The following is an 18,743-nucleotide window of genomic DNA, read 5'->3' on the forward strand; positions in this document are numbered from 1 at the left end:
GAAAGTAAGCTAATATCTATTACCATCCACAGAAATCAACTCCTAAGTGGATCAAAGACTTTACTGTGAAGCCTGAAAGACAGGCAGCACTCTCTAAGATAGAGGTGTAGGAAAGGACTTTCTGAATAAGATTCCATTTGCTCAGGAATTCAGGCCAACAGTCAACAAATAGGACCTGACATTAAAGACCTTAATGTGAACTATGAAATGCTGAAACACCTAGAAGAAACAAAGGCATTACTCTCTCAGGTGCAGGTGTGGGAAAAGTCTTCTGAATAAGATTCCATTGTCTCAAGAATTAAGGCCAACAATTGACAAATAGGACCCTATAAAACTGAAAAAGCTTTTGTTCAGCCAGAAAAGCAAGTCAGTTGAGTGAAGTAGAATCCTCAATTATACATCTGACAAATAATTGAAATCCAGAATATGTAAAGGACTCCAAAAACAAAGAATCAACAACCCAATTAAAAATAGATTATGGGTGAGAGAGTTTCCAAAAGAAAAAAGTAAAATGACTGAGAAATATGTGCAACAGTAGTCAACATCATTAGCAATGGGGAAATGCAAGGTAATAGTACTGTTAGATTTCATTTTACCCCAGGCAGAATGGCCAGTATCAAGAAAAGACACTGTCAAAATGCAGGGAAATGAGATCCCTTTGATATTGGTGCTGTTACAAACAGATACATCTACTTTAGAATGCATCTTTGATATATGTAGGATTTATCATTTATTAAAGACAAAAGCAAATTTGCACATGGAATGGGATGAATGTACTTGTTATCGTCACCTGAGATGATCAATATTTTGATTTTGTAAACTCTTAGTGCTGGGAATACTACTTCACAAAATAGCATACAAAATAGCAGGTGCATGTCCGTGGCTGTTTCAGAAACTCAGCAAATCCTGAGCCAAAGTCAATGTAATGATTTTGTTAAATGAAGATCAAGTCAGCACCTTAACTAGCATTTTAAAAATCAAACATTTTAACACAATATATAAACAGTAGACATATTTAACAGAAGATATATTAATTACATACTTATGAGGAGTAATAGGAAAATATCATGGCTTTGTTTTCTGTAACAAAACCACTCTGCTTCTCTTTCTCCTCCTTCTCCATCTCCCCCTGCCCCACTTCCTACTCCTCCTTCTTTAATTCGTTGACTTTTATTCTATGTGAATAAGTGTTTTTGCACTGCAGTTGTGTATTTGTTGCCTCAGGATACTGGAAGACTGTTAGATCCCCCAGAACTGGAGTTATAGATAGTTTGTGAACTTCTCTGTGAGTGCTGGGAATCAAACCCAGGTCTGCTGGAAGAGCAACAAATGCTCTTAACTTGTGAGCCATCTCTCTAGTTCAGCTCACCTTTAGGTTTCTTTAAGAGTAGAAAATGTTGTACAGTAAAATTGTAATTTTTTCCCCTAGTTCATAACACAGAGTAGTCAAACCTAAGCCAAGGTATTCAGGCAGCATTTATTGCTCTTGTATGGTGGTATACATAATGCCTAGGTGCCTAGGGCACATGTTATCTGATCAGACATGGGTGAGCTGTGCCAGGAAAAAAACCTGAGTTTGATTTTAAATCTGAGTTTATTTTTTGGTCATTTATTCACATACCTTTTATTGTTGCCAAAGGTTGTGTGACACCCCCTCCCCTCCCCCCTTGATTTAGTTCCAGGGCTGAAACTTATATACAGAAGAAGATATGCACAACTAATAAACCTTTTTCTCTTGATCATTGGGTCTTTTGTTTGTTGTTTTGTTTGTATCCATTTTTGTTCGTATACCTACACACAAGCAGGCATATGTGTGAAAGCTTAAAGTTGATGTTGGGTCTTGCTCAATCACTCCTATGTTTGGAGACAAAGTCTTTTCATAGAACATGGAGTTTGTTGATATGGCCAGACTATCTGGCTTGGATTCCCTAGGGATCCTCCTGCCTCCAGCTCTCTACTGCTGAGATTATAGGCATCCCTGGCATGTTTACATAGCTGGTGGGGATTGAACTCTGGTCTTTATGATTTAACAGTAAGCACTTTACTCACAGAACCATACCCAGTTCTCATTTTGTTTTTTTTAAATATATTTGCCTGTTTTTGCAATTATTTATTTTATTTTGTCTGTGTATACTTACTTCTCCCTCCCTCCCTCCCTCCCTCCCTCCCTCTCTCTCTCTCTCTCTCTCTCTCTCTCTCTCTGTGTGTGTGTGTGTGTGTGTGTGTGTGTGTGTGTGTGTGTATGTGAAACACAATACACCTGTAGAGGTCAGAGGACAGCTTGTAGTTGACTTGTAGTAGTTGATTCTTTCCTTTTACCATCAGGGAATGGGATTGACCTCAGCTTGTCAAGCTTGGTGGCGAGTGTGTTTACCCACTGAAGCATCTTCACGGTCCAGGAAAGAACTAAGTTTGATTCCTGGTATCCATTTTGATCAGCTTACAACCACATTTAACTCTATTTTCATCAGATCCAGTGCCACCCTCTTGCCTCTTTGGCCACCTGCACACAAATGACATACACACACAGACTCACAGAATGACATATAAAGTGTTTTAAAATCTTAAAGAAAAAAGGAAAACTCAAGGGAAATACATTTTTGTCAAAGGAAGACCCAAAGAGGGCAAGGCAATTGGTCATCTAGGAGAATCTTGTTCATGCTTAGTTGGGTTTAACAAAAGTTTGTTTGTGGTTCTAGAACCCGAGGTCCTGTCTGTAATACATGCCTCCTTTGCAAGCAAGCCTGCCCTACTTTTCTACACTAACTGGCCCTTCTGCACCCAATTCCTAAGATTCACCCAACATTGACCATGCAACAGTCAGAGTGCTCTTTGAAAACCACAACTAGGGTTTCTATTGCTGTGATAAAATCCCATGACCAAAAGCAACTTTGAGATTAATTTTACTTTACAGCTTATAAATGCATCACTGAAGGAATCCAGGGTAGGAACCTGGAGACAGGAACTGAAACAGCATCGGTGGAGGAGTGTAGTTCCTCCTGGCTTGCTCAGTTTTCTTTCTGTTATAACTCAAGACCACCTACCCAGGGATAGCACCATCCACAGTGAGCTGGGCTCCTGCTTATCATCAATCAAGAAAGTAAATGTCTCACTAGCTGGCCCACAGACCTTTCTGGCCTGGGATTTTTATTTTCAATTGAGATTCCCTCCTCCAAAAATCACTCTAGCTTGTGTTAAGTTGACATAAAGCTAACCAGGCATATACCTTCCATTATGGTGGCAGGGAGGTCCTCTCCCTATCTGTCTTGTCCTCAGATGATGGCTACCATGATGGGAAGGCCTAGAACCGTGTCAGCGGACTAATTTACAGACCTAATTACTAAGCAGTCTTAGAGTGTTTTCGGTATCGGATGCTTTAAGGTGGATGTGTCCCCTGGTGGATGCATGAAAAACAATAACAACAGAAGGCATTTTAAGTGTAAGGAATCATTTTTGAAGGTGTAAACCATGGTTTATGTGTTTTTCCATTTGTGATTTGAAGCCTTTAGCTTTTTGTCAGCACTATTATCTTTTCATTAATGTCAGTAAGTCGTTTAGCCACTTAACCAGTGGCTCTGTGGTTGTGAAGCAGAGATTAGCTATCCGTATTTGAGAATTGTTTGTAGAAGGAAAAAAAGGCAGGTATTCAGCTCTGTACTCTGACCTGTGGCTTCTTGCACGTACTGTAGTTAGCACACGGGCAGGCCTGTCTGTCTGAGGACAGAATTGACCTGTGTATCGCCCTTCGTGTGTGTACTTTTCATCAAATATAAAGCAAGTTCTGCTCTCCTATTAGAAAGCATGGATGATTGAGAGATAACTGAGGAAGCTGGATGCAGATGGATAGGGAAGCTCTTTGGAAGTTTGTTTTAACCTGAGGATTCACAGTATTTACCAAAGGCTTGGCATTCAGAAAATGACTACATTTGATTAGCAGTCCTCTAGAAGCCAGAAAACAGCAAGGTAGGATGTTAAATTTTTGTCACAGGGAAGTCTGCATATGCTCTGAGTTTATTTCCTTTTGTTAAAAACAAAAAGGGGAACAGTGTAATAAGCAGTATGGGAAGGCGGCCTCCTGGGAAAGGTTCCTGTGAATGTGAGGGTGATGGGCACTTTTGTGAATCATCTAATGTGGTATCAAGGTTTCATTCTACCTTTGTGCTTTTAATCCTTAATGAACTTTATTTCATAGGGTAATGTGCTTTTTTTTTTCCATATGGGAGCTCAGAATGTGTTGCCGTTCTCTTTCCCTTCTGAGTCTTCTTCATTCCTGCTAAGGAGAATTCCTGGATTAGGCCTGTGTAATCGGCTGCCTTGTAACTCTTGAGTCAAGAAGGCACTAAGCCTGTGGGCGAGGCTGGAGAACTCTACTTAGGAATGAAGTGGCCACTCAGCTACTGGGAAGACAACCAACCACTGCACGCGCATCTGACGTCGCTTCCGGTTTATCAGTTCCAGATCACAGTCGCTGGCATGGGCGATCTTTCCTTGGTTCTTTAGCCTTTGGGTCCAGTTATAGCCTTTTATTAGTGATTGTTTTACAAAAAAAAAATACATTTTTGTCTTGAGCCAATGACCAATTGACGTCAAGTGATTTGTTCTTGATTCTAACAGTGTTTTGGGAGGATAGAAAGTAGCTACCATGGCTGGACACAGTGGGGTTAGTAGTAGGAGACTTGATTGGTGTGTTTGCATTGATGTATCTTGGTTTCTGAAGATGTGGAGAGACTTGACAAAATATTTAGAGTATAGCAGTAAAGTTTATATCACTCGTGTCCCTTTTCAAATGCTTCAGAATAAACTTTGGCTACTTACTACCATTTACTACTCTATTTAAAAAAATGAATAGTAGTAAATGTTGTGTTTGGGATATAAAAACACTATTCAGGAATGTGTGCTTTTTTGCCAGGTGCACATTTGGACTTCTCTGTGTCTATCCTGCTTGTTGTTTATGGAACTTCATTCTGAGACTTGAAACACTAATCTGTTTGGGAAAATACTGCCCAACATTTTTTAAAATATTGATTCTACTCTGTTTCCCCTCCCCTTCCCTTCCCTTCCCAGGTCTCAGTTACATGCATGAGGGATTATTTCCACTTCTAATGAAGTTCTCCTTAAATCTGCAGGTTCTCTTTCCTTGATGGTGATACTGTTCATAGTCTTAGAAATTTATTCCTAGATACATCCTGTATAATTTTTGTAGGAACCAAAATTCTAGAAAGGAGTGGACAGCAGTGAAGTAGCCCTGCCCCTGAGCGCTTTCTCATGTCTGCACATAGAAATTTCACACACATGAAACAAAACTCGTGAAAAATAGACAGAACGTTCTTCATTGAGGATGTCTTTTAAACTGGAAAGTAAGGTTATTGAATGTAGCATGTTAAGCCTATTCATAGGCTCAGGCAACCTTAAGGTCTCAGACTAGTCAGATTTGTGAAGAGCTTTTTGTTATAATGTACCTTTGAAGCATTATAAATTTGATCTGTAAATTTAATTCTCAGTTTTTAAAGTCCAGAATGGTTTAATTACTCATTTGATGTTAGTTAATAGTTTCCACACTTTAAGTTATTCTAGAATTTAAATATATTTCCCCATCATGATTTTATCCCTGGAGGCAGTTTAGGAGTTTGTCTTCTCGAAGGGGCAGAATAACCAGAGGTATAAAGTCTGGCAATCAGTGAACCCTCCTGTACTGGACATTAGCTAAGCCCATGTGCTAATAACAGTGTACAAACTCTACGATCAATCATGTAGCTGAATTTAGGTTTTATCATAAGCTTTAAAGCTAGACAAGATGAAAAGTCACCCATCCTTCTTCTACTTGATTAGTTCTGAGTACTTTGCATATAGTTAAGGTCCTCTTCCTTAGGCATTTGAAAGCTAGTGGGAGGCACTCAGAGCTGTGTCTGTTCATGTTACCTGATCTAAGGTTCTCCTCACACAGTGATGTGAGAGGAATGCCCACTTGAAAGGAATCTACAGATGAACAGAGGTTTAAAGGCTTGTTTTAAAAGTTCTCTTATCCTGAGCTGGAGAGATCTAGGCACACAGCCCAAAATAAAAGTGCTGGTGTCTGTGTTGATGCTTTGGTTTATTCATACTATTAACCAACTGTTGCTTTTCCCTCTGCAGAAAGGCATAGATCCTAAAGATGTCTTCTAGTAATGACCACGTGTTAGTACCGATGTCACAGAGAAACAAGAACGGCCTTCCTGGAATGAGCTCCAGAGGCGCGAGGACGCTCGCAGAGGGAGATGTGCTAAGTTTTCATCACATCACCTATCGAGTGAAAGTGAAGAGTGGCTTTCTAGTCCGGAAAACAGCTGAGAAAGAAATACTATCAGATATCAAGTAAGTATATGAACGCTCTTAGAAGACTGCTTCGTTTATCTACCATGAAGGCAGTTACAGAATTTCTGTCTTTCACAAGTTGCTGTGACGACTTCAACTCATGCCTTTGTACATATGTATGTAGATGTATGTCTTTGTACATATGTATGTAGATGTATGTCTTTGTACATATGTATGTAGATGCATGTCTTTGTACATATGTATGTAGATGTATGTCTTTGTACATATGTATGTAGATGCATGTCTTTGTACATATGTATGTAGATGTATGTCTTTGTACATATGTATGTAGATGCATCCTTTCATGTCCTCTGTCTAAACTAGGGTCTTAGTTACTTGCTCTCATGTTAGGCATAGATTTTACTTGCAAAGGAACTGTCAAAACTTAAAAAATGGTCTTATATTTTTGAGAAGTCAAACATTTTAATATATCATTTTGTGAAGCCTGGTAAACTTATGTTTTAGAGGTGGACGTCTGACTTTGCAGTTTTTGATGTGTTGATTGTAAAGATGTAACCTCAGGTTTAGTTTCCCCATTTTTGAAATAGAAGACCTGCTAATACACTTTTTGATGTGTGTACTTTTTGTCTATTTTATTCTCATAGAAATGAGGTAGAAATGCAGTCCTTTGGTTTTTCAAATACGCCTGTTTTAATGAATGGCTTATTTGTGGTAAGCAGATTGTAGTCTTTAAGGATTTACTTAGTACTTTCCCTCCATAATAAGGACATGTAAAGCCATGGGATATGGCTCAGTTTGTAGAGTGCTTGCATAGCATACACAAAGCTCTGAATTCAGTTCCCAGAACCACATAAAACCTGTGCCAGCATGTTTGTAATCCAAGCCCTTGGGAGATGGAAGCAGGAAGACCAGAGACCTTCTAGAACCTCTGGGGCCTCTCAGAAACTGAACTACCAACCAAGGAGCTTATACAGGCTAGACCTACCCCCCGTGTGTGTATCCTCAGCTACATGAGACTTTGTCTCCAAAACCAAACAAACCCAAAACACAACAACAGAAACAAAGGTAGAAAATATTAACATGTAAGGCAATTGTCATTTCACTGACATTATATCATTTAAGCCCCAAGTGATGAGGATTTTGGGTTCCAGCTTGGTGTGGCCAGTTCTGTTCCAAAAGCACTTAGTGTGTGTGGTATTTGTTCTTTCCTCAGGGGATGAGTTTATAATCAGAATACAGTGGTAAATAGGAACTAGAGTGGAGAGTGGCGGAACATGTCTGTAGAACCTGCCACCACTGGCCTCTTCCCTGCCATTCACCTTTTCCTCTTTGCCTGGTTTCTAGAGAATTGAATCTACATGTGAGCGATAAATGAATGTGGGTTTGTTCAGACAGCGCATCCTCTTTTCTGTCTCCTAGGCTGGGCAGTAGTCATAAGAGTTATTTGACCCAGTGTAACTACAGGCCTATGTGGAATCATATATTTCTGTTTTCTTGATGTTTTATATGGAACTATATTTTCTCCCTATTAATATCAACCTACTTGTTCCAGAAAGCAGGAAGATGACAAAATATGGGAGAGAAGTTTTGGGTGTAGGTAGAAGAAAAATGATGAGGTTCTGAGACTGGGTTGGCCTGAGGCCAGGAGCATTACAGAATTGTAGCTACCCACAGGACCAAACCTGCTGATGTGCTTCTCTTTTCATTCGTATGTTAGTTCATCCTAACCAAGAAGAAAAGGAGGTCTGCAAGTGCAAAGCTTTTTTGTTTTTGTACATGCTTAGGTAGAACTGATGTATGAAAAACTGTTTGGAAGCATAATAATCTCGGAATTAGGATGTAGTTTAGCAATAGGTAGGTTGTCAATCATATACAAGGCTGTGGGTTCAGCCCGCAGTACCTCATGCACACACAGAGGCACACAGTCCATCACTTCATGTTTGTATTGAAAGATAAGGGTGACATTATTTGAATAACCATGGTTTGAATAGATTTACAGTGCATACTATGAGCTGCTACTCTACACGGATGTATCCATGTTATGTGTGCAATGTCAAGGATTAAACCTAGAGCTCTGCGTATGCTGGACAGGTGTTCTCCCACTGAACCATGCTGCCAGACTCGTGTGTTTCTTCTCAGCCAGTAAAGGAAATGGCTCAATACGTTGAGTGTATCTTGTGCTCCAGACTCTTCAGCTCCACACTCTTCCATAAGCATGGTAGAATGGCTGGGGTATTAACAAAGGAGGAGTTGTCTTAGTATCCCCTAGAGTAATGAAGTATAGACAGATCTTGCTTTTCCTTTCTCTTTACCATTAAAGGGACAACTAGGATTAGTATTCATGCTCACTGTATCTAGTTCGAGCTTCAGGATCTGAAATGGTCATGACTTCAAAGGTCATTCTCCTCTTTTTTTTTTCTTGCTCGCAGGCTTTCTAATCTTTCTCCTGTCTGCTGGCTTCAAGGATTGCTTGGGTGACTTTATTTATCTTTTCTGTTTGTGTTTAATAATGGTATCACCATTCAAAATGCTGACTGGATTCTAAAAAGAAACATAATAATAATAAGTTTTTCTTTGAATCATTGTTTCTTCTTTTCCTGTGTGAGAAGAAAACCACACAGAATCTGTTCATGAGCTGCCAAAGGGTTTCCTCCTGTTGTGTGATCTTTCTCCTATGCTACCTTAGTCTCCATACTCAATACTCAACAGGTGAGCTTTTCTTCTCCAGGGCTGAAGATGTCTGGAAGAAATTGCCATCCCAGGACATGTGTGTCTATTATACATCCCAGTATATGTGAGGGTGGCGAGGGGAGTTCATTATACCCTTGGGAAGATTGTTAAGCAACTTATTTGAAATAACTTCAGAATTAAACTTGTAGGAACATGACACTGTTCCCTGTTACTGCTTCACTAATGCTGCTGTCCTCACTGTCTCCCTATACCCACTGTCATTAGTGGTTTGGGAGATCCTTGTAGAACTAGGCTATCTCCTTGGCACTCTTCTATTCCCAGTTCCTCCAGTGCAAGTGGGTTAGAAAGAGGACCTTCTCATGGAATCCTTCAGTTGACCAGTGTAGGATGATGTCATTATGCAGGTGAAGGCAGGTACAAGATAGAATGAGGCCTGTCATTGGACAAGAAGGTAGAATGGGCAGAAAGATTTTAGGAGGAAGAGGAGCAGGAGGAGAACAGCTGAGAGAACATGGAGGAGGATGTTAAAATTCCTCTCTGCACATTTACAGGTTGTTATTAATATTATTAATGGATGGGTATGTACAGGGCTTTGTATTTCTAGGTGGGCAATTATCTTATTAATTGGATCAGAGGTTATTGTGTTGTGTGTTCTTTCATGTGATGATTTAATTGAATTCAAGAGAGTGTGTGGTGGCTGAAGACACTGGGCTGCCATGCAATCGGGATGTGTATGTCTGGCATGGTGGCAACCTGCCTTGGGAACTAGATGGGTAGAGAGATTCTTGCCAGGCTCAGAGAGTAGCCATCGGTGATATGGGATAGAGCTAAGTGGGCGAGAATGCTTTGCTGACTGAGATGAAGTTATCTAACAGATATCTTGGGGAACTACTGTGCCAAGCCAAGTGTGGGATAAAAGAAAGCCATTTTTATTTTAATTTTACCGTAACAGACCAGCAGCAGGCAGGGGGAACTGTAGTAGCCTCATGACCAAGGCAGTCGTGCCTCTGAAGATTCCTCACACTTGATGGGCTCCCACATCCGTGGTTTTATTTTTCTCCAACCTGATGTTTTCTGTTTCTCCCAACATGCTGTTTCATCCACTTGTGATATTAAAGTTGATTACCTGGTGATGTTATTATCTGTTAAGCTGCACCTGAATGTTACAATTTGACTCTTTGTACCTGATTGGTAGAGTCTCCTGACATTCTTCCAGAACCCTATTCCTCAGTAAACATATATTTGTGAGTTACAGACTCAGAGATGACACCTGTCTGGACCCAGCTCTACTGTGAGGGCTGCCAAAAGATTCTCTCCGGTGAACATCATCTCATAGTTTGTATTTCTCTTGGGAAAAGCTGTGTCATTTCTTCCTTCATTTACTGTTGTGAATAGGAAATGTCCCCCACAGGCTCTTAAATCTGAACACTTCGTCCCCAGTTGGTAGCAGTGTTTGGAGAGGTTATAGAACCTTTAGAAAGTGGAGACTTGTTGGAGGAAGTAGGCTGGCTTTGAGGATTTATAGCCTTACCTCACTTCTTACATTCTCTGTTTTCTGGGAGCAGTTGAGATGTGAGCTCTCAGTTTCTGGATTCTGCTGCTATGCCTTCCCAGCTGTTGAGGATTTCTTGCCCTCTGGAATCATAAGCCAAAATAAAACTTAAGTTGCTCTTGGTCATGGTATTATATATCACAGCAATAGAAGAGTAACTAACACAAGTGTGTATACTCCTGAATCTCTGTTTTCCTCACTAGTCTTCAGCAGTGAGTGAATGCACCCTAACCCTAACCCTAACTCTAAAGTTCTGTCTTTAGACAGTGAGGACAGCAGCGTCAGTGAGGCATTAACAGGGAACTAAGTGGAGTGTCATAGACCGTCACTGTCACTATAGTGTTGGTGGGTGCTCCTTTTGTTCCCAATTTGGTGGCAGGGAAACTTTCAGGATAATTTCCACCTCTCCTTTGCGACCTTGGGCTATTCCTTTATTTTAGTATTTCTTTAGTATAGGAAGAAGTTTCAGAATCACTGGTTACTAACCCTGCCCATGACTTGCACTCAGCTGATGTCTATTTGTGTGTGTATGTATATATGTGTGTGTGTGTGTGTGTGTGTGTGTGTGTCTGTGTGCATGTATAGAAACACAGAGACATACACATATTTTTGTTTGAAAAAAATCTCTTATGTTCAGGTGCATACAGAGCTTGTTAGGTGGAGCAATAGAAGTTAGTTCTGGGTAAAGCGCTGGTGAAGGGGCAGTTAGTGGTGTCTACTCTCATGTGTACTGGAAGTTTCCTACCTGTGCTTTTCTGTAGCTGTCTGTATATAGATAACATGTAACTCCTCATTAATGTATCAATTATAACCTCATACTTTATATTTGTTCTGAATTTGCCTGTTTTCTTTCCCATCAAGATGTATTAAACTTGCCTAACATTCCTCTCCGTCCCGCAAGCCCTTTTCTTCTGAGGATTAATTCCAGGGCCATGGACATACAAGACAAGTATTCTATGACTAAGACTCATCTCCAGTCTTCATTATTCTTAATGTACTTGCCGATCAGCTCAATTTTCTTATTCTGTCCAGAGCAGTAGTAGTAGTACTACTACTACTAGGAGTAATACAGATAAGTAACAATCTGTCTAGCTTGTGACTATATTGTTTTTGTTGCCCACCCTCTTTGAGTTCCTGTTCTTGGGTGCTAGTATTGTCTGGGTAGGACTTAGGTAATCTTCCTACTGAGACAGGGAAGAGAAGAAGTCTAATAGAAGTGAGTAGAAGTTGTTATTATTATTAATGTTGGGTTTTTTGGCTTTTGAAACAAGGTTTAGTGAATACCAAATTAACCTTAAACTCACCATTAAATCAAGGATGATTTAAATTCCTGATCTTCCTTTCTGTGTCCCAGGTTCTGGGCTTAAAGATGTGCACACCACATCCCTCTATTAGAAAGGATTAATACATTATTTGAATAAGAAGTCACACACGAGAATATAAAACTAAATTTTCTGGACAGATACTCATAGTCACTAAGTTGTACTTTTTTGTTTTATTAATAGAACTTAGTTTTAAGTGATACATCATGACATAAAGATGACATTTATCAATAAGATTATCTTAATTCCTGGCTTGTTTTTGCTTTGTTTGCTTGTTTTCAGTACAAATGGTGTTTTTAGAAGTCTCAGCCTGCAATCTTACCAGTCAGGAGGCTGAGGCAGGAAGATTTTTATGCATTGAAGACAAGTCAGAGCTACATAGGAGTGCTGATCTGGATTATAGTGTTACAAACTATCTTCAAACAAAAGTCTCAATAATACAAATGTAGATTCCTTTATTCAATAAGTTTTGAATGAGTTCTTCTAGGTTATTGATGTACACAGATTATTTTTTTTCCTGTACTCAGAGACTTTAGATTTCACTTAGGACCTGTAGTACTTTTACAGTGTTGATTTCTGCTGTGACAGAATGAAAAGACAGAACAGAAGCAGCTTGCTGTGAACTGGAGGGATGGGTATCAGAATTGAGGAAGTGTGCTTGTATTTCTGAGTATCTGTGGAGGGGGAAATGGCCCTCCTTCAAAACTGTCTATAAGCGACATAGGACGGAAGTAGTGTTGACTGCTCTCCAGTACAACGCACTGAAAATGACAGGATCCTCCAAGCTTTCAGTTTATGCATTCGGAAAAGTGAGCGAAGTCGTTGAGTCACAGTTCTTACTGGAAGGTCAATCGGGCATGCGAGGCTGTAAAGCAGTAAACAGAGTGGAGCAAAGGTCGCCAGCACACACTTTCTATAAAGGCAGATAGCATGAACGCTCAGCTTTATTAGCCATACAGCAGTCTGGTAACCGAGCCCTGGCATCATGGCACGCAAGCCGATAACAGCTCTGAAAACATAGCTCTGTTCAAATCACACCATTGAGGAAGACAGGAAAGAGGTGACCAGCTACAGCGTGCAGATCCAGGAGGACCCAGACTTCACTTCTTCATTTATCTGCTTGTTTTCTTAGCTTATTCCATCTGCTAACAGTGATGCAAGCAGTGATGAGTAAGTAGGGTTGGAATTAGCCGCGGCCTCAGGTTAGAACTCTCGGAATCCAACTCTATTGTTTTCTTTAACGTTAGAACTTAGTTTAAGCATAAGCCAACCACCAGAGACCTATTAAACCATCCTAGCATATCATTCTGTTTAAGTCACCCCAGGTGTCTTAGTTTTTATATGAGTAGGTGTTCTTAAATACTGAAATAGTTTCATGGCAGTGAATCCTTACTGAATAAAGGTTCTGTTCATTTTAGAAGCAGGTGCAAGGTCGCTATGAATACAGATCATACATCAAAACCTATAAATATGCGCACACTGAAAATTTACCCTGGCATATCTGTGTCTGTATGTTGGACAGTATGTGGGAGGGGTAACACAATAAAAGAATAAGATTTTTCTGTGTTACAACTTGATTGAGGCTTAGTGACCTGTTGTTACATTTGTCTGGCATTTCACGGAGGTCAGTTAACAAGCAAAGTAAAAGATACATTTCACCTTAATCCCCACCTGCCCTCATATAATTGAGATGCATCAAGTATCAGGCAATAAATGGTGAGTTTCTTTTGGATTTAAGTGCAGGGAACAGATCCTCTGTTCTGGGGAATACATCTCTACCTACTTCACAGTTCTAGGCTCTGAATACGACAGAGGGTATTGTATGGGACAACTGCAGCCTCTCTTTACCATTCCTGTGCAGCTGTAATGGGCTTCTCTTACTTCTCCTTTCTCTTGTTTATTTTCTTTAGCCATCACGCTCGTCACTGTTGGGATAAAATTCATACTTTCTTAGGTATTGTCACAGTCAACATTGCTGTGATTGTCTGTCTTACTCAATCTAAATATTCATTTAGTTTGTTGAAATGAATGGCTGTGCATTGCATGTCTTTAAGTCATTAAACACTTCCCAGGGAAGGTGACCTCTTCCAAGACTGTGTTTAGCCTCTCTAATTATTAACACAATTTTCATTGTTTCAAACTTACTATGTGTGAGTGTGTGTGAGGCTCTCTCTCTCTCTCTCTCTCTCTCTCTCTCTCTCTGTGTGTGTGTGTGTGTCTGTGTGTGTGTGTGTGTGTGTGTGTTTGTGTTATGAGAAAAAGAGACAGACAACAGACCAGGGCACACATATGTAGGTCAGAGGACAACTTTGGGAGTCAGTTCTCTCCTTCTACCATGGATTCTGAGGATCAACCTGGTCCTCAGACTTGCATAGCCATGTGTTTTACCCACTGAGCTGTCTTGCCTACCTGACATGTTTTACTTTAGTGTTAAGGACTGGTGATGATTCTGTCCTAACATGGAGACTTCAGTTTAAGACTTTTTAATCTGATTATATTTTAATAATGATATTTTCCACTGGTAATCTTCAAGTATCGATTGTACGTGAAAACAATTTAAAGGCACTAATCACTAGCTTTACTCAAAAACTGTTGTGCATTTTATATTGGTTAAAAGGAAGTCTTCCTTCCTTGTTTCAAGAATCTGTTATTTTAAGAATCTTATATTAGAATCTTTCTTACTTAAAAGACCTTCATTTGCTGTTGCTAGGACTGAGTCCAGGGCCCCATGCATGATAAGCACAGCCTGAACTAGAGTTGTGTCCCAACTCAGCATCAAGGAACCTGGAATATTGACTATGCCATTTCCAAAAGATTAAATTGTTTCAAGAGAGAATTACAAAACAATAATAAAAGAAAGGAATTGAGAAGGACCAAACTCCTTCTTACTGGTACTTGTGGTTGATAGCCCTTAGATTAGCCTTCTAGTATCAGTGATTCTTTGTTTAACTTTAAACAAACTTTGTTTAACTTTTGTGTGGGTTTGCAATTCCATCTTTCTTTATTAGTGTTTTCAGTGCAGACAGTAAGTTTATAGAACTGCATGTAAAATACAGGATTAATACAATATGGTTTTGTTTCTAGTGGGATCATGAAACCTGGTCTTAATGCTATTCTGGGACCCACAGGCGGAGGCAAGTCTTCGTGAGTATAACATACAAATAAATAAGCCTTTTCTCTTCATTAAGTATCACATTCACATAAGCAGAGGTTAATTCATTATTTGCAGCATATATGTCTTAGGTACTATGGATAATATGGGGTTAAATTAGCACATGGCTTTGTGCCAAGGACCAGAATGACTTACTAGGTCAACTCTAGTATATGTGGAAGTGACTGGCATATAGTGGAAGGCCATATCATACACTAGTAAGGAGGAAAAAGGATAAAGGAATGCTAAAAATGAAGACATGTGGAGAAGGTCTAATTGAAATTTCTTGTATTTGTTAAGCAACATTTTGCCTTGGTTGCGATCCCAAGGTACATAAACCAGTGTTTTCTTGATTTTATATTTTGGGTTTTGCTGTAGCACATAATGAAAAGGAAACTGAGAATTTAAACATGTAAAGGTTTTACTTTTCTTTTTCCTGTTTGATTTTGAGATAGGACCTCAGCTTTGTAGGCCTGGCTATCTTAGGACTCATTAAGTAGTCTAAGTTGGCCTTGAACTCTCACGGATGCTCCTGCCTCTGCCTTCTGAATGCTGAGAGGGAAGGTGTGCACCACTAAGCTCAACCTATAAGTTTGTTTTTACACTGTAAGCATATCAAATAGCAAAATTTGCATTTAGAACAGCTAAGCCATATGGCCTGTGTTGAAGGGAAAAATCCTTCATAACATGTGTGTTCTTTACAGGTTGCTAGATGTCCTAGCAGCAAGGAAAGACCCACGGGGATTATCTGGAGATGTTTTGATAAACGGGGCACCTCAACCTGCCAATTTCAAATGCAGTTCAGGTTATGTGGTTCAAGTGAGTATTAGTAGATTTGGGCAATATATGTGCAAGTATATTTGCTTATAGTATAGTTTACTTCCAATTGAATATATAACATGCTCACGGCATCTGTGTATTTGCATCAGGTTTTCATAATCATCCACTACACTGGCGGTGATATTAAGGGGAAGACAGTATACCTAATTATGACACTCGTGGGGCAGTGGCATCAGCTCTGGCTGATCTATAATTCCAACAACACAAGGGTTACTCATCGTTCACTTTCTTTCTTTCCATTGTTGATGTCTTTCCCAAATCCTCCCATCAGGTAGCCCTGAGATGGGTAGTAGGACTTTTGCAAGTGTCCTGTTAGGGTGTGTAGCTGGGTGATAAGAACGATGCCATGGAGCTTCGCATGTGTCCGTCCATGCAGTCACTGCACCTTGAGAGAACTTGTGGTTTACTGGTAGCCACAAGTTTTAAACTTGTAGTTTTACCTTACTGAGTTGTGTATATGGATTGGACTGTGTATACTCAAGTCATTGATATGGAAAGACTCTGTATCTCACTAAAATGCCACCTTGCCTTAAGGATGACGTTGTGATGGGCACCCTGACAGTGAGAGAAAACTTACAGTTCTCAGCAGCTCTTCGCCTTCCAAAAGCTATGAAGACGCATGAAAAAAATGAACGGATTAACACGATCATTAAAGAGTTAGGCCTGGACAAAGTAGCAGATTCCAAGGTATGAAAACCCCTCATATTATTATAGCCAGGAAATTGCCCTGGGGAAGGAATATAACGTTAATTAAAAGTTTTCTATGATTCTAAATGACTAAAAGCAACCAGTGTACTAGATGATGAGAAAGTAACTGGCTCTATAACATAAGATGAAGAAACAGAGAAACAAAAATGAATAATGGTGGATCAGCAGGGAAACACATTCTTCATCTGGCTTTTTCCATATGCTCTTCCATACCCTCACTGTCTAGTCAGAGCTTGGCACTAAGTACTCTGCTGCTTGTTGAGGAGTAGTTGTGACAGGAGAAAGACAAGAATCCAAAGGTTCTTGCTCTGTATACAACATTTTGCTGTGATTAAGCATCCAAGTTTCTATTTGGTCACATTAGGACTTACAGTTTGTTACTTTTCTGTAGTCTTTCCTTGATCATTGCGTTTCTCTTCCTTTCCTTCTACCTCTCCTTTCTTCCTTACCTACTGTCAGCATTTGTCAGACTCCTACATGCCAGACTGTGTTAGTAACAGAGTAACAAAGAGTAAGAAGGTGCTTCTCCTTTGGAATGTGAATTAGGTCAAGAAGAGGAATTGAGGCAGTGGGTGAGCTTTTTAAATCACCAGTCTGTCTAGTTTTGGCTGAGCAGACATTTGGGCATCAGTGAAAATACAATGACTGTAGTTTAACCCTCCTGCCTATGGTTATTTAATTCCTTAGAGGCCATGGGTAGTGATGATTGTGAGGAATTGTTGCGTTTCTTGGTACTTGCTAGCAGTCATTCATGTACTGTTATTTTGTTGGGAAAAATATACTTGCATCAACTCAAAAACTGAAAAGCACTTAAAATGGCGTGGTAGAATGGGAACTCTCTGTTTCCCCCACTCCCACCCCCCAGTGTCAGTCCACTTAGGGACCACTGGGCAGATAGCAAGTGTTAGGTGCTGGACTGTAATAAACTATGCCCACTGTGCTTCCCTTTCCTCTGTCTTACCTGTGTCTCAGTTGGTAAAAAGCACAAGGACCTGACTTCAGTCCCTAGTACCCGTGTAAAGCCAGCCTCCTGTGGTGGTGCTCACATGTAATCTTTGCCCTGGGAAGGCTGAGACAGGTGGATTCCTGAAGCCTAGCTGACTTGATGACAGACAAAATAAATTGGATGGCTTCTGAGGGATAACAAACTCTTCAAAGCACGGACCTCACTTGAGGTCAGGCCGCCTTGCAGCTCTAACCAGAGCCTCAGTTTACTCATCTGATAAAAAAGAAACTACCTCCCCCCAGGTATTTTGCTCTTGATAGACCAGTGGTCTTCACAGTGAACACAGCAAAGCGTCTCCACAAGAGGCAGGTGGTGGGTGTGTGCTTACAAGAGACATGCGGAGACAATCAGGGCTGCACCATTTGGTCTGTCTACCAAAAGATGGCAACCACGTTCACTCTTGTTGACAAAGATGGCACTTGCTTTAGGTTGGAACTCAGTTTACCCGTGGTATCTCTGGAGGAGAAAGAAAAAGGACAAGCATAGGAATGGAGCTCATCACTGACCCTTCCATCCTCTTCCTGGATGAGCCCACAACTGGTTTGGACTCAAGCACAGCAAATGCTGTCCTTTTGCTCCTGAAAAGGTAAATGCTACAAGATATTTTCATTTATTCACCATCAAGTCACTTATTTGTGGCACTATATATTCTTTGCACAGGAGTAAACAACAGATGTCTTCCTCTATTTAAGGGACAGAAGAGATATTAAGAATGGTTAATAAGAGTATAGAGAGTGATGGCTGTGGTGGGGCTGGGTTGTTGTTTTAAATAGCAAGAGGGTCTTGGAGGATCTTGGGCATGGACAAGGGATCTGGGAACGAGAGAATGAGACCTGACTATAGCTGGTGACAGAATCTGGCTGGAGGGGACAGCCATAGGACCCAAGACAGCATGCCTGATATGTCTAGAACATCAAATAGACACACAAACCCAGTTATTTTAGGGTTGTACATAGGTAGCATACAGTTACAGCAAAGCACCACAGACTAGGTAGCTTAACAACAGAAATCTGCACTCCTGTGCAAACTTACCACCTGCAGTCTGATGTGCAGACGTTGCTTCTGAAGGTTGGAAGCGAAGCCTGGGAGTCTTCCCTGGGGACCCTGAGAGCATGTGGTCATTCTGATGTCCCTAAACCTCAGACCGGTTCTAAGAATCAG

The 18,743-nt window shown here is 40.3% G+C and overlaps 1 protein-coding gene across 6 annotated transcripts in view; it reads left to right on the forward strand.

Moving 5' to 3' along the window:
* Abcg2 (ATP binding cassette subfamily G member 2) overlaps window positions 1–18,743 on the forward strand; it is a 126,860-nt gene that overhangs the window by 81,798 nt on the left and 26,319 nt on the right. For all 6 annotated transcript variants that reach the window (XM_063286042.1, XM_006236576.4, XM_039107562.2 and 3 more), the window contains 5 exon segments: window positions 6,133–6,351; window positions 14,962–15,021; window positions 15,733–15,847; window positions 16,403–16,555; window positions 18,011–18,168. In XM_063286042.1, coding sequence (XP_063142112.1) covers window positions 6,152–6,351; window positions 14,962–15,021; window positions 15,733–15,847; window positions 16,403–16,555; window positions 18,011–18,168 — 686 coding nt within the window. In that variant the 5' untranslated portion in view covers window positions 6,133–6,151.

This window comes from Rattus norvegicus, chromosome 4, assembly GCF_036323735.1.
Source record: "Rattus norvegicus strain BN/NHsdMcwi chromosome 4, GRCr8, whole genome shotgun sequence".
Taxonomy (NCBI): Eukaryota; Metazoa; Chordata; class Mammalia; order Rodentia; family Muridae; genus Rattus; species Rattus norvegicus.